The 25,706-nt window shown below is 40.8% G+C and overlaps 1 protein-coding gene across 4 annotated transcripts in view; it reads left to right on the forward strand.

Annotated features, from left to right (window-relative positions):
• CADPS (calcium dependent secretion activator) overlaps positions 1–25,706 on the forward strand; it is a 483,330-nt gene that overhangs the window by 227,095 nt on the left and 230,529 nt on the right. For all 4 annotated transcript variants that reach the window (XM_068557631.1, XM_068557633.1, XM_068557634.1 and 1 more), the window contains exons 5-6: positions 1,439–1,672; positions 6,959–7,080. In XM_068557631.1, the coding sequence (XP_068413732.1) occupies positions 1,439–1,672; positions 6,959–7,080 (356 nt within the window). The remainder of the gene's footprint in view (positions 1–1,438; positions 1,673–6,958; positions 7,081–25,706) is intronic.

Raw genomic sequence — 25,706 nt, forward strand, 5'->3', positions numbered from 1 at the left:
TATTGCAGTTTCACCACTAATCGCAATCTCAATATCTCTCAGTTCAATTGCTTGAGAGATTAAATCCAGTTGATTGCTGGCCACTTAGTAGAATTAGCTGGATGACTTTAAGTCAGGCGCCCACACATTAGACGTCTTATTTTTCTGCCACCCAGAATTGGCAAACCAATTCATGTTCCGTGTGACCCAGGTGGAGTTCTACCCTGAGCCACAGGGACAGAGGAAATAACTCCGGCCTAAGCAGTTCAACATGACGTCACTGGCCATGGAAACTGGTTCAGGGTATGCACATAAGTCAGACTTCAGGTGAGGATTCTGAGATAAAGTATCCTCCATCTTCTGTGAGCATTACAGGAGGAGATGTTCTCTCTTCCTTTAGATAGTGTGATGTGGTGTTGTGAGGTACAGATGTTTAGCAATCTTTTTGTCACATTAGAAGGGGCCGGACTGAGCATGAAGCCAGCCCAGAAAAACCCAAATCAAGTTTTGGAGGAAAAACTCAGTTATATGATATTATCTGACTCCTGACTCCAGTCTTGCCTGAAGCTGGTTCTACCCTAGGACATTTTCAAACCTATACATTCCTTCATTGTTTAAGCCAGTTCAAGTGGATTTTTCTGTCACTTGCAAAAAAAAAAAAAAAAAGTCACACTGATATGATTTGCCACTCACCTGCTCATTTATGGAGCTGGGCTGCAGAGAGCACGTTCATGTTTCAGGTGGGAAATGATTCTTTCAGAAGGTGATTGATCCAAACTCTATTCATCTGAGGCACCTGGACAACTCAGAGGTATAAAGTTGGCTAAAGCATGTTGCCATTACAACTGAACTCGTAAGAAGTGAAAAAATATAGAGTTCAGTTCTGATACTGAATTGCTTTATCTTCCCTTCTAAGGAATTTTGATCATGTTTTTCATCACTTCATTAATTTTTTTTCAATTTTTCTTCAAAACAGTTAACTATTCTTCTTAGAAATAGCCACAGGCTGTGTTTGAAACATCTCAAATGAGCTCCTTTTGAATTATTCATGTGAGAAAATCTCTATAGATATCCAGAAATAGGGTGCTTTTCTGTCTCCTCAGCTTAAAAACAACTGGCTGCATTTTGCTAAAAAGAAAAACTGTTTGAATTGAGACCGGATTTGAAGAACATCACCCCATTTTTCTTTCCATAGATCAAATTTGCTGGAGAAAACTTGGGGGGGGGAATAGAACTATAATAAAACATTTGCCTCTTTCTTACTATATGTTTATGTATGTGTTTCTTACCTGTTAGAGATTATAAATAACTAGAAGGCAGGCAGCTGTCTACTCAACCCAGCTGAACATTTTTCTAGCACGATGCCACAGTATCTGGGCAAATGTCACTAGTGGTAGATGTCAGCAGAGCTCTGGACTGTGTTTACTCCTCTGCTCATTCCTTTCTCTTTCTTTACAAGGAACGCAAATTTCCCAAGTTTGTATCCAAAGAAATGGAAAACATGTACATTGAAGAGCTGAAGTCATCCGTCAACCTGCTCATGGCTAATTTGGAGAGCATGCCAGTTTCCAAAGGCGGCGAGTTCAAGCTTCAGAAACTCAAACGCAGCCACAATGCTTCCATCATCGACATGGGTGAGGAGAGTGAGAACCAGCTCTCCAAGTCAGACGTCGTGTTATCTTTCTCCCTGGAGGTAAAAGCCCTAGACCCTTGAAAGTTTCCTGGCATCGCAGGCAGGACGTGGGTGATGAGATGCATCACAATCAGCTTGTTTTCCTCCTTGCGCCCCAGGAGCAGTTATTAAAATAACAGCTTGCTAAGCATAGCTCAGCTAATCGGCAAGTAATTTCCCATCTCCAGGAGACCATACTTTTCCTTAGGAAATGTAGTCCTAAGAACCACTTACTAAATTTAATGTTGGATTACTTTCCCCAACTTAAAGCAGTGCTTAAGGGTTTTGTAAATACCTTGTGCAATTTAGAAAGTTTAACATTTTGGCAACCTGTGTTACGAAAAAAGCAATCTAGCATCATTTCATGGTGGGTTGTCCATTTTCTCTCCCACTCTCTCTCCTTCTGGCTGCCCCATTAGAGAGTCCCTTGTTGCAGTGGAGACTCTTTTAGTTTGTCTCATCACCCCAAGAAAGAACCCATTTTGGCCAGAATTGTGGCAGAAGGCTCAACATGTCAGTATTTCTCTGTAACTTTTACTCACATGTTTGTTTATCGTGCATATAATCTAAGGAGTAGATCTGATCTAACTACATCAGAATTATTGAAAACTGGTTCAACATGCACATTTCCTGCACCACCCAGAACTGTTGACCCAGAGCTCTAGAGGATGAGAATACAAAATGGTGCGGTCACTTTAGAAAACAGTTTGGTGGTTTCTCAAAAAGATAAACATAAAATTAACATGTGATCCAGCAATTCCACTGTTAGATATCTACCCAAGAGAGATGAAAACACGTCACCACAAAGACTTGCTTGCAAATGTTTATAGCAGCATTATTCATTATAGCCCAAAATGGAAACGACCTAAATGTCTATCAGCTGGTGAAAGGGCAAAATGTGGTTCATCCATGTGATAGAATACTCTTCACCAATTAAAAGAAACAAGCTACTGATACATGCTTTAATTTAGATGAATCTCCAAAACATTATGCTTAGTGAAAGAAGCCAGACACAAGAGGCCACATATTGTTTGATTCCATTGATATGAAATGTCCAGAAAAGGTAAACATCCAGAAACAGAAAGTAGGTTAGTGTTGCCTGGGGCAGGAGGTAGAAACGGGCATAAGGGACCTTATTGGGGGAGATAAAACTGTTCTGAAACTGATTTATGATGATGGTTTCTACAACCTAGTAAATTTATTTATTTTTTTAAATATTTATTTATTTATTTGGTTGCACCAGGTCTTAGTTGCAGCAGGCGGACTTCTTAGGTGTGGCTTGCAGGCTCCCTAGTTGGGGCACGTGGGCTACTTAGTTGCAGCTCGCTAGCTCCTTAGTTGCGGCACATGGCCTCCTTAGTTGTAGCATGCGAACTCTTAGTTGCAGCATGCATGTGGGATCTAGTTCCTTGATCAGGGATCAAACCCAGTCCCCCTGCATTGGGAGCGTGGAGTGTTAACCACTGCGCCACCAGGGAAGTCCCTAAATCACTGTATTGTATACTTGAAATGTGTGAATTATATGATATGTAAAATATGCCTCAATAAAATTGTCAGGAATAAAAGCTCTAGGCGGAGTATAGCCCTGGAATGTGCATTTTAATAAGCTGCCCAGGTACTTCCTACACACTCCAAAGTTTGAGAACCATTCGTAGCATATGAAAGCTCAAAACCCCAAAAAGATTTTATGATAATCCAACATTTAGGGAAACCAAGAGAATAGATCAGATTTCTATAGATTTAATTAAAATTTGTAAAGACTAAATTAATATTTGAGAACATCATTAAGGCTTGCTGCGAATTAACTGCAGGTAATTTGTTTTACTGTGCTCAGTTCAGATTGAGATAGTCACATTACAGGGTTTTCAACATGTATTTTGCAGGTGGAAGAGACAGTATTCAATTAAATATAGAGCACTTGGTGTGTGAAAAAATCATCAGTGTAATTTCACAGAAATCTCCTTTCTTTTTTTTTTTTAATACTGCCACCTGAGATACTGAATGCTTTTTCTTAGGTGTCTTTGAATTTGATTATTGGCAATTAAAGGTGGCAATTTATTCCCTACTGACTCTTGTCTTCCTACTGAAAGGTGGGGGGGAAAGTGGTTTATTGATTTTCATGAAGCTTTTAAATCTTCAATTTTCTAATTCTTCATCAGTACTCAATATTACACAGCTGATTATCTAAAATATAGATGTGGGTGAATCCCCAACCATACTCCCAGATGTACATGATTCAAACAGGCTGTAACTTGTAAGTGCAAGTACCGAATGAAATGCCCTAGGGTTCCCAAATACTGTTTAATTAGAACACTAAATTGCACATCGTGCTAAACCAGACAGCAAAAGGCATTGAGTATCTATTTGTGAATCTGTTTTGGCAGACACAGTTAGGGGGGTAAAAAGAGAGAGAGAGAGAGAGGCCTGTCATAGCATCAGGGCAGACTAGGTTTGAATTTGCAGGTTGGTACAAGACATATTTTATGTAATTATAGAATTGCATGGCTAGAAGGGACAGCAGAGAATAGTTACCTGGAGTGAGAGAACCGAGGTCCAGGATTACAAGTGACATGGCCCTGGGTGGGTGGAGTGCTCTGATGAAAAATAATAGGTATTTGTAGAATCCTTCACCATCATTCACTCAGTGAATCCTCACAACAATCTTTCAAGGCATTTGCAGATGTGGAAACAAAGCCTTGGAGGGGTTAAGAACCTTGCAAATGATGACACAGCTAGTGAGAGTGCAGATTCAGGATTTGAACTCATCTTTAAAATTCTAAAAATTGTAGTCTTTCTCCAGTGCCTCTCATTTCTTTTCATTTGATGGTTCTTTCCACCCAGTGTAAAAATTTCAATTACATACATCATCTCATATGATCCTCACACAACGGCCATGGAGAGAGAGAGAACACATATCATTATCCCCACTATACAGATGAGGAAACTGAGGCTCAGGAGAGTTGAAAGAAAAATGCAGTGACTTCAGGGTCAAGATCTGCCCAACATCACATGAGTAGTACACTGGCTTCTGGATCAGCAGCATCGATATCCACATCATCAGGGAAATGGTTAGAAATGAAAAGTCTTACATACACACACACTACTCTATATAACACAGAGAACCAACAAGGACCTACTGTGTAGCACAGGAAACTCTACTCAATATTCTGGGATAACCTATATGAGAAAAGAATCTGGAAAGGAATGAATATATGTATATGTACAACTGAATCACTTCGCTGTACACCTGAAAGTAACACAACATTGTAAATCAACTATACTCCAACACAATTTTTTTAAAAAAGAAAAAAAATGAAAAGTCTTGGGCTCCACCCCAGACCTGCTTGTCAGCAACTCGGGAGGTGAAGCCCAGCCGTGTCTGGTTTAACCAGCGCTCCAGATGATTCTGATTCACACTAAGTTTGAGAACCCCTGGGCTATTAAGCAGCAAAACTGACCTGTGAATCCTGATTCAGTGCCAGCCCTATTGTACTTCCTTGCATCAAGCCCATTAAAAAGCATACATTTTTTGCACACCCACATCCTTCTCCTTGTGTAATGCCATTACCTCTTTTGGAGTACAATCCAGTAATTTTTTTTTTAATATACCTTGGTCTTAGGAGATCTCTGATTGTGAGTCATTTGTTTCCGATTTTTAAATCAATGTCTCTGTCCTCTCCTCTCCTCTGTCCCCTCCTCTCCTCTCTTCTCCCTTGTCTCTGATGAGTGGCAGCACCTACCACTAAATATGAAAATACCTGGTGATTGAATGGAGTTTGAGGGTAGTGGTGGGAAATGCCAGGAATTGTAAATGATATAACTTGTTCCATCGAAACACCAGCCTTTTCCCTCAGTCTAGACAGAGAGTATGCAACTGCAGCCTTTTTTTTTTTTTTTGACCCAACAATGTTGGTCTGCACAGAGTTTGTGTATTTTATTTCTCCCCTTTAAAATTATTGTCAAAATTTCAAAATCAGATTTCTGACTTTGATTCTGATTCAGATTTCCATTCCCCAGTAGGAGAAATTGTAGTATTTGGCAACTCTGGACTGGGGTAAAACAAGGCAACAATGGGCTGCAACTGAGTAGCAACTGCTCCCTTTAAATGGAGTGCTCCCATTTGCCACAGTCCCCACTACTCCCTATTGTATCTCTGACTCTCATGCTAAATGGTACTTGCCCTTTATCTTACCACTTGTGTTATCACTTATTTTATTGTAAAGAGGAAAGTGAATTCCTTGGCCTATGTGTCCATCACGTTCTGAGTTAAAAGCTAGACTATATATATATTTTTTAATAGGAGAGTCTATTTCTTGTGGAAATGAAAAATCATCTTATGTGTGTGTGTGTTTTTAATTTTTATTTATTTATTTGTTTATTTATTTTTGGCTGTGTTGGGTCTTTGTTGCTGCGCGCAGGCTTTCTCTAGTTGTGACGAGTGGGGGCTACTGTTCGTTGCGGGCGCACAGGCTTCTCCTTGCGGTGGCTTCTCTTGTTGCGGAGCATGGGCTGTAGGCGTACGGGCTTCATAGTTGTGGCACACGGGCTCAGTAGTTGTGGCTCATGGGCTCTAGAGTGCAGGCTCAGTAGTTGTGGTGCACGGGCTTAGTTGCTCCGCGGCATGTGAGATCTTCCTGGACCAGGGCTCGAACCCATGTCCCCTGCATTGGCAGGTGGATTCTTAAGCCCTGTGCCACGAGGGAAGTCCCCATCCTATGTGTTTAACACAGAAAAGAGTAGCCCGTTTCATATAACCTGTCTAGCTCCTATGAGCATCTGAGTTAGTGAACCTTGTCTTTCCATCTGCAAGGCAATTAGATACACTAAGAAGAATTGTATCTTCGTGCTGGACTTGTCCCAGCATGGCTGGTAGAAACCTGATAGAAACCATCAGATACCTGTTGGGGTTTTTTTTGTTTTTTAAATTTATTTATTTATTTATTTTTGTCTGTGTTGGGTCTTCGTTTCTGTGTGAGGGCTTTCTCTAGTTGCGGCAAGCAGGGACCACTCCTCATCGCAGTGTGCGGGCCTCTCACTGTCGTGGCCTCTCTTGTTGCGGAGCACAGGCTCCAGACGCGCAGGCTCAGCAATTGTGGCTCACGGGCCCAGTTGCTCCGCGGCATGTGGGATCTTCCCAGACCAGGGCTCGAACCCGTGTCCCCTGCATTGGCAGGCAGTTTCTCAACCACTGTGCCACCAGGGAAGCCCTGTTGGGTTTTTTGTAACTTCTTACGTATATATTTTCCCCGGGTGATGCCGCCCATAGACTTTGGCAATAACCTCTGCTGTGTGTGACTCTGTTTCCAGGTGGTGATCATGGAAGTCCAAGGCCTCAAATCCTTAGCTCCAAATCGCATTGTATATTGCACGATGGAGGTGGAAGGAGGAGAGAAACTACAGACCGACCAGGCCGAGGCTTCAAAACCAACGTAAGTTATGTTTCTCCGTGGTTTGTCTTCCAGATTCTTCTCATTGGCACCATTTTGGCCAACTGCAGATTAAAGGTTTGGTTTCCCCAGCAGGTTATATGAGACATACACCTTGTTTATTTTCCAAACAAAATGACTTGACTACATTTTTATTTGGCAGCCTTAATTAGGTTTCCAACTCCTTCAGAGAGGGGAACAGAAGGAAACTTAAGACACAGCCTCCTTTCTGGAGGCTCTATGTATCACCTTAGAGAGTTCAGTCACAACCTGCAGGCTTCAACAGGATGTGTAGGAGAGTTTGATAGAAATCTGTTTCCATTATATTTACCAAATAATATTTGGTTTATGGTATGTACAGTTTTTTATCAAAATCTTTCTCTGTGCCACAGTTATGACTATATCAGCAAAGCAGTATGCTACATTAGGCACAATCTATTAATTTGTTAGGTCAACACATATTTGTCAGATGCTCACTGTGCCTGTGTACAGGGTGCTGTTGAACAGTGGAAAGGAAAATAGTCCCTGTTGTTGCCCTACAGAGCTTATAGGTGAGTGGGGGAGCAGAGACATAATTGCACAAATTTATAGTTACAAATAGATATAAATGCTGAGAAAGAAAGAGTGCTTTGTGAGGAGACAGCAGGGGGACCTGAGCCAATTTGTGGAGACAGAGTCGGAGTAGGCCTTCTTGAGGAGTTCTAAGACATTTGGTCTAATATTTAAAAGTTGAGCAAAGGGGTTGGGAGTAGAAAGAACATTCCAGGCAGAGTCAGCTTGTGCAAAGTCCCTGTGGTCAGCAGAGACCCTGTGGCAAGGAGGCATTGAAAGAAGGCCAGTGGGGCTGGAGTCCAGAGAACGAGGTATGCCATAAGCTGCCAGTGAGGCAGGAAGGGGCCACACCATGAAGGACCTTGCTAGGCCCCGGAGAGGAAGGATGGGCATGTATGATTAGATATGTGTTCTGAGAAGATTACTCTGACTGCAGTGGAGAAGGCCAGAGTCGATGCAGGAGACCAGTTAGTATTCTATTGCATTGGTTCCCAGGAGCAATGATGATGAGAGTCAATAGACTCTCAGGCTGCAAAAATTCTTGAGAGATCACCACTCTCTTTCCTGCCTCCCCACTGCCTCTCTCCTTTTCTTTTCTATCTCAATTAAACCAGCCGAGGCTAATGAGCATCTTTTTTTATTGTTGTTAATTCAGAAGAAAGTCATAAAAAGAATAACCCATAACGGCAGCTCACTGCCTCTCTTCCCTCAAAGCACTATGAGCTGTTTGGCAGAACAGGAATAACGTACCAGGATGTTCAAACAAAATAGTTCAAAGAAAGCACTGAATGTTTCCCTGACTAGAGAAAAATCTGAGGGCATTGTATGCCTTCAAGTTGTTCTTTGCATGAATAGGCGAAGGCCTCAGATGCTCAGATCTGGGTGAAATTAACAAGTGTATGGAGGAGGAAATGGAAACCAAAGCAACTTGTCACACACCGTCCTTCCTCCCTTTTTGTAAACTGAGTTTCAAACTGAAAATGAATGCAATTTCTTTTTTACCACCGTTGATAAAAATCCCAGTTTTTCCCCCAACTGTCACCACAGCCCGATCATAATCAATGCTATTATGCTGTTGCATTATTTATATGTGCCTTTGAAAAATGTGTCATGTAGGGGGAAGAAAAACCTCTCTGGTGTTTACGCTAACCTTTTAAGAAGTCGAGCCCAATATGGTATCATATGTTAGAGAAGGAAGGAGAAAGCTCTGATTATTCTAACAGGCTGTTGTTTCATTTAGGCTATTTCAACTCAAAATGTAATTCAGTTTATTGGGTTTAAAGGTTTCAGTTACCAGAGTAAATGATGAGCTGATTTTCATGTGCGTATGAATGTTTCAGAGTTTCAGGTTAGAAATAAATATGGAATGCTTTGGTTGATCTACCTGATATGCTTGTATTTCACATATGCACTTACTCATATTCATCCACGTGCATTATGTCCATATGAATACATCTCACACTGAAGAAGTGTAATTTTTTTATTCCTCTTCAGTCAGTGAGGGGGTATTACCAAAACCCCACAGAGGGCTTGTTTGTTTGTGTTTTAATACAGTAAGAACGCAACTTTCATAACTCGTGTCAAGTCAAATCAGTCTGTAGTGGCTATCCAAAGTGCTGTGTTGAGAAGTGTTCTGAAGCCAAGTCTGTATTCAGAGGAAAATAATGCATGCTTGACTCATACAGGAAGAGGTACACGTGCCCTGTATTTGCCATTTCTAGAGTATCTCAAAGAGATATACCCAGAGTGTCAAATCTACCGAAATTCATGTCTCTTCCTGTCTCTTCTTTTCTCCTTTCTAATATATACATTCTCCTTATAATCTCTACTCAGCTGCCTTCTAAAGCCAAATTCTCCTTCCACTTCTCTTCTTTGCCGTTTTCTTTGTCATAGTTCACTGCTAATACTTCTCCTCTGCCTCCGCTTTTGTCTTGAGAGCATGAATGAGCCTGTTTGTGCAGGTGCATTTTCTTCCTCGTCTCATGTTTGCACTTATTCTGCATCCTCTCCATCATTTCTTTTCTTTGAAGCTTATATTTCTTCTCTTTTTCCTCCCTGCTTCTACCCACAGTTTTTCCCATTACTAATCTCTAGCTGTCATCTCTGCTACTTGATTTTGATTATCCCAAAAAGTACCCTTTGGAGGGTCATCTTTCATGTGTCCTAATAACTCCACTTCATCATCTGACAAATTTAGCCTTTTTCCTGCCCTCTTCTCTTCTGATTCTTGTCTTTGACGATTCCTACAGCTAGCCGATGACCATACTTTATTGATACATTCTAAAACCAAGATTCCATTCAAGCCTGTTTTATTTACTGCTTATAAATTCTCTTGTTGCTGCTACCAAGTATTTTACCCAGTAACTGGAACTCTAATATCTGATCCTATCACGCGTCTACAAGGAATTTGGCTTTTTCTTTTTTTTTTCCAAGTACAGTCACAAATGCAGGAGTACACTGCATGACCCAGTTTGTCCAAGAGTGTTTTTTAGAACTCTAATGTATAGACTACTCCAAGAAAAACAAGGATGGGGAGAGCGGTATTACGGTCAAGTGAGGCTGGGAAATGCCAGACATTACATTTTTTCTGAGTTATTCACAGCGTACTTTGGCATTTTAAAGGCTTTGAGGATTTAATCACAGAAAATAAACCTTTTTACCTTTGTTTATTCATGAGTTTCCCAAACTTTTTTCAACTACCACCTATTAGCATCCATTGGAAATACTGTTCTATATGGTTGAAACCTAGCAATGGAGGGTCCAAGCTCTCTGTCACCTCCTTTATCAAGGTCACCTCTTCACTTACAACCAGGGCCCTGCCCCCAAGTGGTCATTTTGAATTAGGTGCATAATATAAGAAGGCTGTTTTCATGAGTGAGATATGTTTTGTGGTTGGAAAACATGGCTGTGTGGGTGTGTGTGTGTGTGTGTGTGTGTGTGTGTGTGTGTGTGTGTGTGCGTGCAGCCCCCTCTCATCCTTCAGTTTACCAGTCTCTTTGCGACACATGGGTTATTTCCAAGCCGACTGTGGATCCTCTCAATGCTGTTGTCCTCCTCTCCTGGGTTTTTAACGCAGGAAGCCAGAATATGAAAATCAGAATTTTTCACGAGATGTATTTACTTTTAAAAATATTGCCTCCATTTGTGAGACACCATTGCTGCTTCTGGCAGGAAACCACTGAGGGTGCTGAGGCAGGGCAGGAGTAATTGAAACCCTGTTTTGCGATGAGCAATCTCAGGGAGTCATGGAAATGCAGAAGGGAAATACCTTGTGGATTCAAGAACCCAGATATATTTGTCCACCTCCTGTGAGATAGAGCAGAGGAATTTTCTTACCATAAGACAGTGTTTTTCTTTTTATTTCAATTTTTGTTGAAATATAGTTGATTTACAATGTTATGTTAGTTTCAGATGTACAGCAAAGTAATTCAGTTATACATATATGTATATATTCTTTTTGAATATTCTCTTCCATTGTAGTTTTTTTTTTTTTACAAGATATTGAGTAGAGTTCCCTGTGCTATACAGTAGGTCCTTGTTGGTTGCCTATTTTATATATAGTAGTTTGTATCTGCTAAGCCCAAACTCCTAATTTATCCCTCCCCACCCCACCTTCCCCTTTGGTAACCATAAGTTTGTTTTCTATGTCTGTGAGTCTGTTTCTGTTTAGTAAATACTGTAAGTCCCCTACATACGAACAAGTTCCATTCCAGGAGTGCGTTCGTTAAGTCCAGTTTGTTCATGAGTCCAACACAGTTAGCCAAGGTACTCAACTAACACAGTCGGCTATATAGTACTGTACTGTAATAGGTTTATAATACTTTTCACACAAATAATACATAAAAACAAACAAACAGTTTTAATCTTACAGCACAGTACCTTGAAAAGTACAGTACAGTACCAGCTACATCACCGCTGCTTTTATGCTTGCTTCTGGACATGTGGGCTTGAAATAAAGATGCTGTACTACTGTACTCTACACAGTACTGTTCAGTAAAGTACACAAAAGCACAACAACTTGTAGAGGATGCATGCACGTGACAATCTACGCCAGAAACATGAACTAACTTACGTGACTGGATGTGCAAACTCACGTTCGCTTCTTTGAAAGTTCGCAACTTGAAGGTTTGTATGTAGGGCACTTACTGTAGTTTCACTTCTGTCATATTTTAGATTCCACACATAAGTGATACCATATGGTGTTTGTCTTTCTCTTTCTGACACTCTTCCCTTAGTATGATCATCTCTAGGTCTATTTTAGTATGATCATCTCTAGGTCTATCCATGTGGCTGCGAATGGGATTATTTCATTCTTATTTATGGCTGAGTAATATTCCATTGTGTATATATACCACTTCTTCTTTATCCATTTATCTGTTGATGGACATTTAGGTTGTTTCCATGTCTTGGCTATTGTAAACAGTGCTGCTATGAACATTGGGGTTCATGTAGCTTTCTGAATTAGAGTTTTCTCCAGATATATGCCCTGGGGTGGGATTGCTGGATCATATGGTAGTTCTGTTTTTAGTTTCTTAAGGAAACTCCATACTGTTCTCCATAGTGGTTGTACCATTTATGTTCCCACCAATAGTGTAGGAGTGTCCCCTTTTCTCCACACCTTCTCCAGCATTTATTACTTGTAGACTTTTTTTAAAAAAATATTTATTATTTAATTAATTAATTAATTAATTTTGATTGTGCCAGGTCAGTTGAGGCTCGTGGGCTCCTTAGTTGTGGCATGCAAACTCTTGGTTGTGGCATGCATGTAGGATCTAGTTCCCTGACCAGTGATCAAACCCAGGCCCCCTGCGTTGGGAGCACAAGTCTTAACCACTGTGCAACCGGGGAAGTCCTTACTTGTAGACTTTTTTGATGATGGCTATTCTGACTGGTGTGAGGTGATACCTCATTGTGGTTTTGATTTGCATTTCTCTAATAATTAGCAATGTTGAGCCTCTTTTCATGTTCTTTTTAGCCACCTGTATGTTTTATTTGGAGAAAGTGAATTAATTTAAATTTAAAAAATATTAAGTAAATCATAGCACAGGTGGTACCTAGATATGATAAACTATCATGAAACTATCTTGTGTTGGTATGTGGAAATGGCATAGATTTGGAAGATGATATGTAAATTACTTTAATTTGGGAGAAACGATGTAAGGAAACCTGATACATTCCCTGAGTATAAGATATGCTCCCAAATGACTGTCTTTCTCAGTGTTTTCTTACAGTGCATGTTACCCTCCAATGAAAGCATGTCCTGAGGACTAAATACAAGAGAAATTTAAGTAATTTTGCTGAAAAGAAAGGCAGTTTGAGTTAGCAGCCCAATATTGTGCTAACTTCTCTGAAATTATATTCTTCTGAGTTGAAACCAAGGGTGCCACTTGGTATTTGATTATTTAACAGCTTTATTATTCCCTGACAAACCATGGGCTTTATGATACATGGATTTCATTACTGTCAAGAATTTGAAAATACAATCAAACCATTTCCTGCCATTTTCCAAGAGAATAAGAAAATAAAATACCCTAACGGGTAAATCTTTCTATAGCCCTAGCATCTTCTAATGGCATCTTATCTGATGAGAACATATTTAAAAAAAAAAAAAAACAAGAATAAAACACAATGACTTGCTATAACATCTTTCTTCTGTGAAATATATTATTTGTCCTAATGGCACAATTCAGAGTGGGTTGGGCTTATTATGCCCAAATTATTCATAGAAATACAGTTCCATTAAATCGTCCCACATTAAGTCAGTTACAAAGTTAGAAAAGGAAGTCATGCCGTCCAGTTTCTTTCCTCAGGTGTCATCTTCTTAATGGTACTTCCTTCCTCAATTTAGTTAAAAATGTTTTCTGTGTACTTGGAATGGTTTAAATGGAAACAGAGTACATTTCCTGAATGGCCCCTTTGAAATTTAGGTGTAAGGGAATGATGTGAAGGGTAGGCACTTACATTTCCTCAACAAGTGTACATGGGGTGCTCTACTTGTGACCAACTAGTACTGGGGCTACAGCCATGAATAACAGCTCAAGCCTTGGCCTCATGGAGCATACATTCTAGTAAAGGACACAGGCAACAAACAAGGAACAAATAAATATACAAGATAATAACAGAATGTAATTGGGTTCCATAAGAAATGAACAGGCTGCTACAGTACAAAGTAATGGGAACGTATATTACGCAAGTGGCCGAGGAAGCTCACTCAGAGTAGGTAACGCGTGACTTGATACCTGAAGGATGAGAAGGATCCAGCCATGAGAAGAGCTGGAAAAGCATTCCTGGCATAGGGAACAGCATGTGCAAAAGCTTTGAGGTAGGAAGGGGCTGGATGTGTTCCCGGACTGAAAATAGAGCAATGGGAATAGAGATTAGTCAGAGAGGGGGAATGCGCTACAGGGAGAGTCAAAAGATCAAGGCAGGACCAGACAACTCGGGGCCTTCTAGGCACATGAAGGGTCTTCATTCCAAGACCACGGAGAAACCATTGGAAGATTTTAAGCCAGGGAGGGTACGACTGGATTTCCATCTTGAAACCTGAAGCCTCTTTACGGCCCCGAGTAAACTTGAAATGACAGGTGTATTGGTTAACAAATATGGAGCACATACTGTTTGCCAGGCATTAGTGTAAAGTAGGGGATAATACAGACATGGCCCTCGATGTTGTAGAGCCTGGAGAAAAGCTGGCTGGAAACATCTGAGTGCCTGGGCACAGAGTGATCAATTCTTTAGGAGCCGCTATAGCTGCTGAGAACTGCAAAGCCACCAGATGGAGAAAAGAGGGAGTCCTCCTGAGGTTCAGCTTCTTCCTTGTCTACCTTTCTTGAAACTCCAGCTCAAGGTCACGGTCCAGAAGACATTTATGTAATACTGAGTGAAAGCTTGGATACCATTTCTCTCGTTTTTCCTTTCTGAGGAAAAGGCTTAGCTTCATTCGAAGTTAATTAAATCATAAATGGTAAAGGCCAACGCTGACCCAGAAATTCGATTTTGCTAGGCTCCCTGAAGACGTGTGGGTTGGGAGGAAGCACAATTCTAATCACAGTTTGGGATGCTCAGAGACCAGAAAACCTCGTCCAAAAGCCACAAGTTGTGTCGAAAGCCAGTTTGTGTTTGCTTGTGAGCTGGAAGGTGAAAGTAGGCTGGCTGCTACAACAACAATCAGCAGGGTAGCCGGTAGAAAGGAACAGGATGCTAGAGAACAAGCTTTAGAGAAGGTGCTCCAAGTGCTGCATCCTCAGTTAGCCACCCTCTCTTATGCAGGTCACCAAGCTTTCTGGCTTTACCGTGTCCTGATTAAGTGGTATCCAAGGCTCCTTCTCTCTCAAGAGTTTGATAGGGTTTGTTTTGTTTTTCTTCATCTAGCTGATCCTGAGAAGAGCCATAATGGTAGAACTTAATGCAGAATTTTCAGGAATTGCAAGTAACAGCGAGTTGGTGAAATTTCTAGAGTTGGTAGGAGTTTCAGAAGTGGATAATCGAGTGGAGACTGGAGTTTGGCAGTTAGACAGTGATGCCCCATCCAGTTGTGAGACATCCGTGAAAGTTCTGATTCCACGAGGAGTCCAGCGTTGGGTGGGTATGAAACAAGGATGTATTTTTTAATAGCCCCTTAAGGACCAAGTGACAGTAGGTCCATTTCCTCTCTAGTTCAGCTCCTTGAGTACCTTGTCTGAGCTTACTTGCCAATTACATCCGATGATGACGTGAGCTGAGAACTGGACTGATTGCCCAATCACTGTTCAGTGGAAATCCAATTCAATACATGTCTCCCCAAGTGTGAAAAACTGCTGTAGTTGTTATTTAGTGATCAGGAGAAATAGAGGATGGAATGTCATACCGTCACTTACCTGTAGGAATGAGATACAGCCCAGAAACTCTAAATTCCCACTAATAAGAAAACAAGAGAGGCTTGGTTTAGATTCATTGGTGCACAGAAAGCAGTACAGTGTTGCGGTCAAGAACACAGAATGGGAAGGCAAAGTGCTGGGTCTGAATCTCAGCTCTGTGACCTTGGGCAGGTCACCTAACTGTTTGTGCCTCCTTTTCCACATTCTTGAGAAAATTAAATGAATTAACATATATAAAACACTTAAAACAGTGCCTGTCACATAGTAATCCTGCTGGCTATTATTATCATGGCTTCATTCTTGTTGAGAGGGAGAAGGGAGGAGGGAGCCATGCCAAAAAAAAAAGTGATCTGAGAGTGGCATTGACATATGTACACTACCAAATGTAAAATAGATAGCTAGTGGGAAGCAGCCGCATAGCACAGGGATGTCAGCTCGGTGCTTTGTGACCACCTAGAGGGATGGGATAGGGCGGGTGGGAGGGAGACGCAAGAGGGAGGAGATATGGGGACATATGTATATGTATAGCTGATTCACTTTGTTATAAAGCAGGAACTAACACACCATTGTGAAGCAATTATACTCCAATAAAGATGTTAAAAAAAAAAAAACAACAGTGATCTGAGTCTAAAATAGTAATCACTCACATTGATCCAACACTTTCTATGGGCCAGGTACTATACTAAGTACTTCATAGTCAATGTCTTATTTAATGCCCTACTGAAATTACTATACAGGTACTATTGTTATTCCATTTTGCTGATGGAACTACTGAGATTCAGAGAGGTTAAGTGACTTGGTCAAAGTTGCACAGATAATACGTAGCTTAGCCAGGAGCCAAACCCAAAGGCTGTACTTTTTGCTCATTCTGCTCCCCTGCCTTTCTGAAAGAAATCACTTCCCTAGAAGAAAGTCTTTTAATTAGCATTCACTACTCAGCAAAACTATTTAAGAGGGCTCATTTCCTTTCCATAAACTCAGTTATTTTGTGGGTTAAATCACCGCCCCTATTTAAATGGTGATGAATGTGCTGGCGCACAGGTGTTCCACGTCCGTGCAGACGCTCGGCTCAGCAGGTGGAATTCAGCCCATAGGCAGCCGCACTGTGAGGTGCTATGTGTGCAGGTCTGCAAAGATGAGCCAGAGGTGCTTACAGAATTCCAGGAGAGCCACTGGTGTTCATCATCCTTCCTCGGGGAAATCATTCTCAATAACAATTGCTCCTACCATTTATTCAAATATCCTAGGCACCAGGCATCAGACACTGAGCCACCTGGTACCAAATGGCAGAGCTGCCCAGAACTGGGTGTGAATCCCAGCTCCCCCACTTACCCACTGGGTCACCTTGGGCAAGTGAATGCTTCTCACTGAGCTTCAGTTTCTTCCAATCTGAAATGGAGGCAGTAATACATCCTACGCCATGGGATTGGTGTTGAAAAGCAATATGACCCAAGCTAAGGACTGAGTACAATGGATGGCATTTCTTGAGAAATATTGCTAATGGCCAAAAACCCATTATAATATCACTGAATCCCACATGGTAGTGTTAAGAAATAGATACTCACTTTCCCCTCATTACATATGAAAAAAAGAAGCTCAGAAAAGTTAGGAAGGCTGCCCTAAAGTCCTCTAACTCCCAAAACCCAGGTTATAGGAGTCTAAGCACACGGAAAGCAAAGAGCCAAGTCAGCCAAAGGAGAAAGGGCACTCTTGCCAAAATGCTTTCCAGAGCAAGAGGACAGACCCTCAGCATAGGCTGCCATCAATTTAATGATACAAGACCTGGTTCCCAGGAGAAAGAGGAATGGAAAAGGGCAGCGGTCTCCTTGAGTCCTCATCCAGACTCGCAACACACCAGAGCGTCTCGCCCCCTACCGCTTGGATCTCCACAAGCCCATTCTTCCAGCTTCTTTCTGGATCAGAGACTTTGTACACGAGAGGTCAAGTGCCGCTGAGATCATACTTTCTACATGTTCCTAAGTGTCTTATTTGTTTTACGGCAAAACCCCCTGTGCTGTGATATATAGATCACCTCACTGCAGGGCTGCCGAGGGGTATGGGGCTGCCGAGGAAGACAGATGCTCTTCTTGGCATGATGCCAATCATCAGGGTGTTTGGAAGCCGCTGGGGCTCTGGTGCTTTAGTTCTGGAATCCCTCAAAGTTCCCTGGGTTCATGGGTAAGGACTTAAGAGCTGTCACCCCAGCCCATAGCTTCTGGTTCACAGGATTTGGGGTGGAACTGCTATTTCAGAAAGCCTTCAGTAGATGGAATCTGGTTGGCAACATTGTAGTGATTATATGGAAAATAAGGCCCAGCACAGGCATCAGAGCAAAAGCTTTGGGTGAGACAATTCTAGTTTGGATTCCAGTTGTGCCGCTGACATTGTTACAGTGGGTAAGTTACTAAATCCTTCTGAACCTCAGTTTCTTCATCTGTAAAATGAGGCTAACGATACTTGTAAGCTTGTTGATGAGGTATCTATTTAATAATATATGCAGAGCACTTGACACAAATCTAAGAACTGTTATTTTTATCTTTATAATTTTTGTTGCCATCGGTGGAGCCAGGATGGAAAGGAAAACAGCACAGGCCATCAAAGTCAGGTGGTGTGAACAAAAGAGGCTTAAGATAGATACTTTCTCTCTCAATTAGATGTCGGTTTTTTGGGGTTTTTTAAAATTTTATTTATTTTATTTATTTTTTTTGGCTGCGTTGGGTCTTCGTTGCTGCATGCGGGCTTTCTCTAGTTGCAGCGAGTGGGGACTACTCTTTGTTGCAGTGTGCGGGCTTCTCATTGCGGTGGCTTCTCTTGTTGCGGTGCACGGGCTCTAGGCGCGCAGGCCTCAGTAGTTGTGGCACGCGGGCTCAGTAGTTGTGGCTCACAGACTCCAGAGCACAGGCTCAGTAGTTGTGGCTCACAGGCTTAGCTGCTCCGCGGCATGTGGGATCTTCCCAGACCAGGGCTCGAACCCGTGTTCCCTGCATTGGCAGGTGGATTCTTAACCACCGTGCCACCAGGGAAGCCCCTTAGATGTCGTTTTGAAGTTTCCCTTGGAATGTGTGCATTTATTTTGTTGAAGAGGAGGAAATCCCCCCCCAACACACCCCTCTGGAGTTCTTTCGGCTGATCTAATAATTAAATTGACACAAGACAGGTTAACGGGGAAAAAAATTAAATTCGTAGGCATAGGAGGTCTCATAAAAATAAGATCCACAAAGTGACCAAACTAGGCTATTTGTATATCATTTATAGACAAACAAATAATTATTTGTGAAGATTTAACAAAGGGGGTTTTGCTTGGGATAGGAATCTAGTGAAGAAGTAACAAAGTTTGTTTATACAGTTTTCTTAGCCTTGAATCCCCTAGCTCTGGTGATAAGGATGCTTTCTATCCTCCAGGTGCAGCGAAGATACTTCACGTAGGAGATTTACATCCTGCTGTCTGGGGTGGGGGGGGGGGCGGGTGGAAAGAGGGAGGTCAGAGTGGGTTTTTTTTTTCTATCATTTCCCCCTACTGGCTGTTTTCCAAGTAACTGTAATTCAGAATAATCAGTACTGCATATGGCGTATTTGGGGGCAGCCTGCTGTGAGCCCCAGCAATGTGTAGATTCCTTACTCATACCTGGAAAAATCTATATATCAGGCTAGTTTTCATATAATGCCTTACGTATAATACATGGTCAATAAATCTTGATTGACTTAGATCTAAGCCTTAATGCAAATGGTGAAGGACTCCGGTCAAAGCTAAAAAGTGGGTCCTACAGGATGGGCTTGGAAACCTCTTTAGAGTACTCATGGCCATAACGATAATTGTGGCAGAGATTTGTCCACTCAGACGAGTGCTCAATATCCGAAAGAATAGAATTGGCTACAAAATATCCAAAAGAACAGAACAAAGTCTGAAAAATAAAGTGAACCCATTTTGTGAGTTCTTCCTGACACCAAACCACTGTTACTTTTCAAGTAATGAACAAAATACACACCAGCTACACACACAACCTCCAAGGACTCACTAGGGACATCACAAGTTAAACTAAAGCTATGGAAATTTGGGGATATCTTGACATTTAGCAAATAGGCTGCCATGCAATCTAAGGAAGGCAGGGTTCTGCAGTTCTGGATTTTTTTTTTTTTTTCTTTGTAGATTTACTAGAGAGATGGAATAAAGAGACCCCTTGTCTACCGTTACTTCACATATCAACTAGCACAATAGAGCTGCAGTATCAATATTTGAGGACTATTAGGAAAGAGGAATTAGAGGCAGGAATCTCAGTGTCTAAAGTCCCAGTTCTGCCCTGCCATGCATTGTCACCTGATTTTTCTCCCTGCCACGTCAGATCACACAAACTCTCTACTCCAGCAGAATAGGTGATTTTCTGTTGAGCCAAATGTATCAAGATTAGAGACCTGGAAAATGCTTCTCTCTCGTTCTCACTTTCCTACTTTAGAGAGACCCCAAACAAAACAAATCTCAAAACCAGCCTGGTCTCTGAAAATGGCAGCCTCTGGAAGAACTCATTATGTTCTTTTGGTCATTTGTGATCAGCATTCATCCTGTGGGCCTGCTCCTTGATGATCCCAGTACTTGCCAGTCGGGGAGAATCAGATCACAGGGAGAGGAACACAGATACCATTCACCATACTCCTTTGTTCATTCCTTAGGTCCTTCCTTCCTTTATCTCGTTTATGTGACTGGCTTCTATATGCTATACCCTGTGCAAGGTGCTGGGGATACAGCAGTGAACAAAAGAAGCAAAAATCCCACCATTATGGCACCCACAGTCTAATGGGACAAACAGTAGACAAGGCCATTGTAAATCGTTGGGTAGAGATGCATCAAAGTCTGGCTTTGGCCTTAACTGTTTAGTCAAAATGTATGTAGCTTTGCTTAAACTTTGCCGTTGGAAGGCCTAATAGTCAAATGATATTTCAGTCATTTCTAGCTTCTCTGCACTTGTGCATGGTCAGTTATCACGTAATCACATAGCTAATCATCGTAGCCAATCAGTGTGATAATATACGTAATACAAGCAAGGTATATCATTCTGCTTTAATATCTGAATATTCATTTTGAAATAAAAGTGAGCATTCCAAATGCATATTAGAGTGAAAATCTTTATATGTGCTTTATATGTTGAAATTCTATCAGTCAGTGGCTATGTATATATACACATACTCACACACATTTATTACCAAAATGTCGACATAAGTAATAATTGACCATTAAAACCTTCTTATTTTATATGAAAACACAATTAAAATTTTCAGTTAAGTAGATGAATATTAAAAGAATATAACTTGATATCTTTAGGATGAGTATCACATCCCATTTGAGCCAAGAGATCTTTGTAAACTTTAAATAATAGTACAAGGCAGGAAAAAAAGATTAGGCTATATCATAATTGTAATCTTTGGATAGACCCATTTGCTGTTCTAGCATTCATCACCTTATACAAAGTAAGATAAAGCTTATGTTAATCTGTTGCTATCTGGAAGGAAGGAACGCTTAATAATTTGCTTTCACTGTTACTATTTCCCCACACTGGCAGAGCTGGCCCCAAAATATTCCACCTCTCCACCAAGCTCAAGGCAAAGTAAACATCTCTTTAGCGTCCGTCTTTAAATGTGCCATATAGTGGCACCGAGGGGAAGTGTTTAGTTGATAGTGCTAAGAAATTATTGTTCCTATACCACGATAACAGAAGTTTGAATTCTGACTACTAAAATTGTAATAATAGAATTATAATAATAACTAAATTGTTTGTTTGTTTTTGCAAATTTAAAATATTGCTCTCTTGAATTTTATTCCTCTCAAATGTAGGATAATATTTTTAGATAAATGATTAAATCTGTTAACATCTCTTTATTTTTTAATTAATTTTTATTGGAGTATAGTTGATTTACATTGTTGTTTTAGTTTCTGCTGTACAGTAAAGTGAATTAGTTATATATATACATATATCCACTCTTTTTTAGATTCTTTTCCCATATAGGTCATTACAGAGTATTGAGTAGAGTTCCCTGTGCTGTACAGTAGATTCTCATTACTTTTCTATTTTATAAATAATAGTGTGTATGTGTCAATCCGAATCTCCCAATTTATCCCTCCCCCCACCTTTCCCCTTTGGTAACCATAAGTTTGTTTTCTGTATCTGTGACTCTATTTCTGTTTGGTAAATAAGTTCATTTGTACCATTTTTTTAGATTCCACATGTAAGCGATATCATGTATTTGTCTTTCTCTGTCTGACTTACTTCACTCAGTATGACAGTCTCTAGGTCCACCCATGTTGCTGCAGATAGCATTATTTTGCTCTTTTTTATGGCTGAGTAATATTCCGTTGTATGTATATACCACATGTTCTTTATCAGTTCATCCATTGATGGACACTTAGGTTGCTTCTATGTCCTGGCTATTGTAAATAGTGCTGCAATGAGCATTGGGGTGCATGCATCTTTTTGAATTATGGTTTTTCTCTGGATATATGCTCAGGAGTGGGATTGTTGGATCATATGGTAGCTCTATTTTTATAATTCCTTTGATTCTTGTGTTCTCAGGAGCTTGTTTTGTGATATCAATACTCAGCTTTGGCCAAATATTTATTTGTAACCCTCAGTCCATTTAGCGTTCAGCCAGGATGCGGGTTCAGGGCCCCTCCAGCTCTGCTGTGAAGGAAAGATGCAGAGGGATACGGTGGAGGCTAACCAAATTGGGAAGAAGCAGCTGTTTTAATTGGGTTGGTCAGAAAGTGTCCCCAAGAGGTGACAGTGGAACAAGAAGGAGCCAGTCAGACAAAGAGAAGAGCATGCTGGGCAGAGGGAATGGAGGCTTCAGGGACCCTCAGAAGGAAAGTGGCATGTTCGAAGGGCAGATAAAAAGCCAGAGGAGCTGGAGCAGAACGAGGGGGAAGGGGGGGATAGAAGTGGGTCAGCCAAAGGCAGATCCCACAGGGTCTGGAGGCCAAGGTAAGAAGTTTGGATTTTAAGCCTGAAAGTAACCTGATGGTATTTACGTATTTAAAAGATTCTTCTGACTACTGTGTGAGAATAACTTCATGGGCCATCATGGAAACAGGGCCGCCAGCTGGGATGCCATTGCAGTCATGTAGTAGATGATGGCAGCTGGTGGTGGCCCAGGAACAGGAGTGAAAGGAACCGGTTCAAGAAGATGTGGCATATATATACAATGGAATATTATTCAGCCATTAAAAAAGAATGAAACATTGCCATTTGCAGCAACGTGGTTGGACCTAGAGATTATTATGCTTAGTGAAATAAGTCAGAGAAAGACAAATACCGTATATCACTTCTATGTGGACTCTAAAAAAAGAATACAAATGAATCTATATACAAAACAGACTCAGAGACATAGAAAACAAATTTATGGTTACCAAAAGGGAGGGTGGGGTGGGGAATTAGGAGTATAGGATTAACAAACTACCATACGTAAAATAGATAAGCAACAGGATTTACTGCATAGCACGGGGAATAATATTCAGTATCTTATAAAAACCTATAATAGAATATAATCTGAAAAAAACAAACAAACCTGAATCACTATGCTGTACACCTGAAACTAATACAATATTGTAAATCAACTATACTTCAGTTTTTAAAAAAAGATATATCGAGACCTCGAACCAAGCTTCCCCTCATATCCTTTTTCTACTCTTTTCCAAGGGGAGTACTATGCCCTCAGGCGGTTGCATTCTAGTCCTTGCCATTGCTTGCTTCTCTCCTGTTTGTAATTGTTTATTACCCCCCAAACCTTGCTTTTCACACATTACTTGCCAATTTGTAAGTTGCAGTTCCGAGGACTTGGCAAATGACCTTGAGTGAATTGCAGTCAGCAGGCGACTCTTAAGACCTCCTGGGTAATGGATGTACAGCTGGGAACTAGGACAGTTGGTTCCCTAGCTGGGTCCTTTATTCTCTGCAAGGATTACTCTACAGCGGTGCCAAATCTGTTCTTTCTCCAGTTAGCGAATGTCACATGCTGACATTAGGGTGACATTGACACCAAACCAAAAAAAATTAACACATTCATTTCCCCCTCAAGGTTACATGCCCTGCTTGGTTTAAAGTCAGATGGCACTGTGCTTGTGGCCATACTTGCTGCTAGTAGGGAGGTATGAATGTGAAAGGATTTCAAGAAATAACCTGCAACAGGCCCAGTGTCACTGAGTGAGGAAGCAGTTCTTTGTAAATAATGTGAGTGTTAGGTACTTGAAGTCTTTCATGAGGGTCTTGTTTAATTATATTTAAGTAAATCAGGCTTGACTCCAAGTTCACCATGGAATCTTAGACCTAGGATTCTCCTAACAGATGCAGCTGCTGAAAAACGTGGGTGGGAAATGCATATTTTGTACATAAACTTAAAATAATATTTTCTTAGTATCTATTTTGTGTAAAGCACTGTGCTTAGTCTTCTTATTGGCTTAGTTTTAAAGATTAGATTTGATATTTCAGATCAAAAAATTCATATTTTTTATTTATTTTATTTATTTATTTTTTTTGGCTGTGTTGGGTCTTCGTTTCTGTGCGAGGGCTTTCTCTAGTTTCGGCGAGCGGGGGCCACTCTTCATCGCGGTGCGCAGGCCTCTCACTGTCGCAGCCTCTCTTGTTGCGGAGCACAGGCTCCAGATGCGCAGGCTCAGTAGTTGTGGCTCATGGGCCCAGTTGCTCCGTGGCATGTGGGATCTTCCCAGACCAGGGCTCGAACCCGTGTCCCCTGCATTGGCAGGCAGATTCTCAACCACTGCGCCCCCAGGGAAGCCCCCAAAATTCATATTTTTTAATATGAATTTCCCCAAAATTGAGGGAAAGTGTAAGGAAAAATTTTACTCATGATCCCAGTATCCGTCAGCAATGAATATAAATGTTTTGGTGGTTTTTTCTTGTTTGCTGTTCTGTATCTATGAGTGTGTGTGTACACAACACCCCACAGGTATAAGCACGTGATGCATAACCTTGCGTGGAAATCTTTATATTCATCTATGATTGTTTCTTTTGGAGAAATTCTTAGAAAAAAATGGTTCATAGCCTGTTATTCCCTACGTAGTGGTGAGTAGGATGACCACCTTTCCCAGTTTGCCCAGGACTTGCCAGTCTTAGCACTGAAAGTCCTATGTCCTGGGGCACATTGGGATGCTTGGTCACCCTATTCTAGTGAACACATATTTCCAACCTCCGTCATCCTGTAAAAAAGGTGTGATGGGGAGAAGGTACAGCTGAAAGTCACTTGCTGAGTTTATTTGTTGGGAGTCCTCAGCTTCCACCATCAGGATGCTGTCTTTGTCTCTGGCAGCCTCGGAGAGTTCCTGGCAGCATTTAAACTTGAGCCTGAAATTAAGATGCAGTTCGGCTGTTTGTACACAAACAGCAAACAAGTCATTATGCTCAAATGAAGGTCATTCTCCGGCCTCACTGAGCAAGCTCAATTTGCTCCATTTGTCTGGATACATAAAAAGGCTCACAATTAGAATTATTATGTAAACAGCAGAGTGATACTTCCCGTAACTAAGCAAGCAGATTATGTTGTGGTGTTTATACATTAAGGTGAGAACAGTTAATTTCTTAGTTATAGTTGTGCAGCATCTTGGGTGATTAAAGCATCAGGAGAAAACAGAGTCACATTAAATTATACAGGGAGAGATGATGCACATGAAACAAACACAACTCATTAGAATTTTCCAGGTCTTCTGCAATAACTAGTAACAATATAAGTCCTTTTTTAAGTAGAGTTTTTGAGTTATTTCCTTCCCATTTTCTTTTAACCTACTGGGATCAGGGCACCATATCCACATGGTATGTGTTAGGTTCAAGTGAAAATGTGTCTGGTCTGACAAACAAGTGGTAGAACCAAGGTTGATACCACTGGGTTTAATTAAAGTAACCCAAGATCAGCTACCAACTTCATTACCCAATACCTAAATTTCTTCTAGGATCTAGGAAAAAGTATTATATATAGAAAAATATATATAGAGAAAAAAAGATATATTTTTCCTCTATATAAGTATATAGAGAAAAAGCAATATAAATATAAATTGAAATAGATATATAGATATTGATATAGTTTGAGGAAAGTATTCTCTTCCTTTTGGCTTTTCTTAGCTCTTCTTTGTTTTGTTTTGTTTTAATTTTATAGCTACTTTATTTATTTATTTATTTATTTATTTATTTATTTTTGGCTGTGTTGGGTCTTCGGTTCGTGCGAGGG

This window comes from Eschrichtius robustus, chromosome 12 (assembly GCF_028021215.1).
Source record: "Eschrichtius robustus isolate mEscRob2 chromosome 12, mEscRob2.pri, whole genome shotgun sequence".
NCBI lineage: Eukaryota > Metazoa > Chordata > Mammalia > Artiodactyla > Eschrichtiidae > Eschrichtius > Eschrichtius robustus.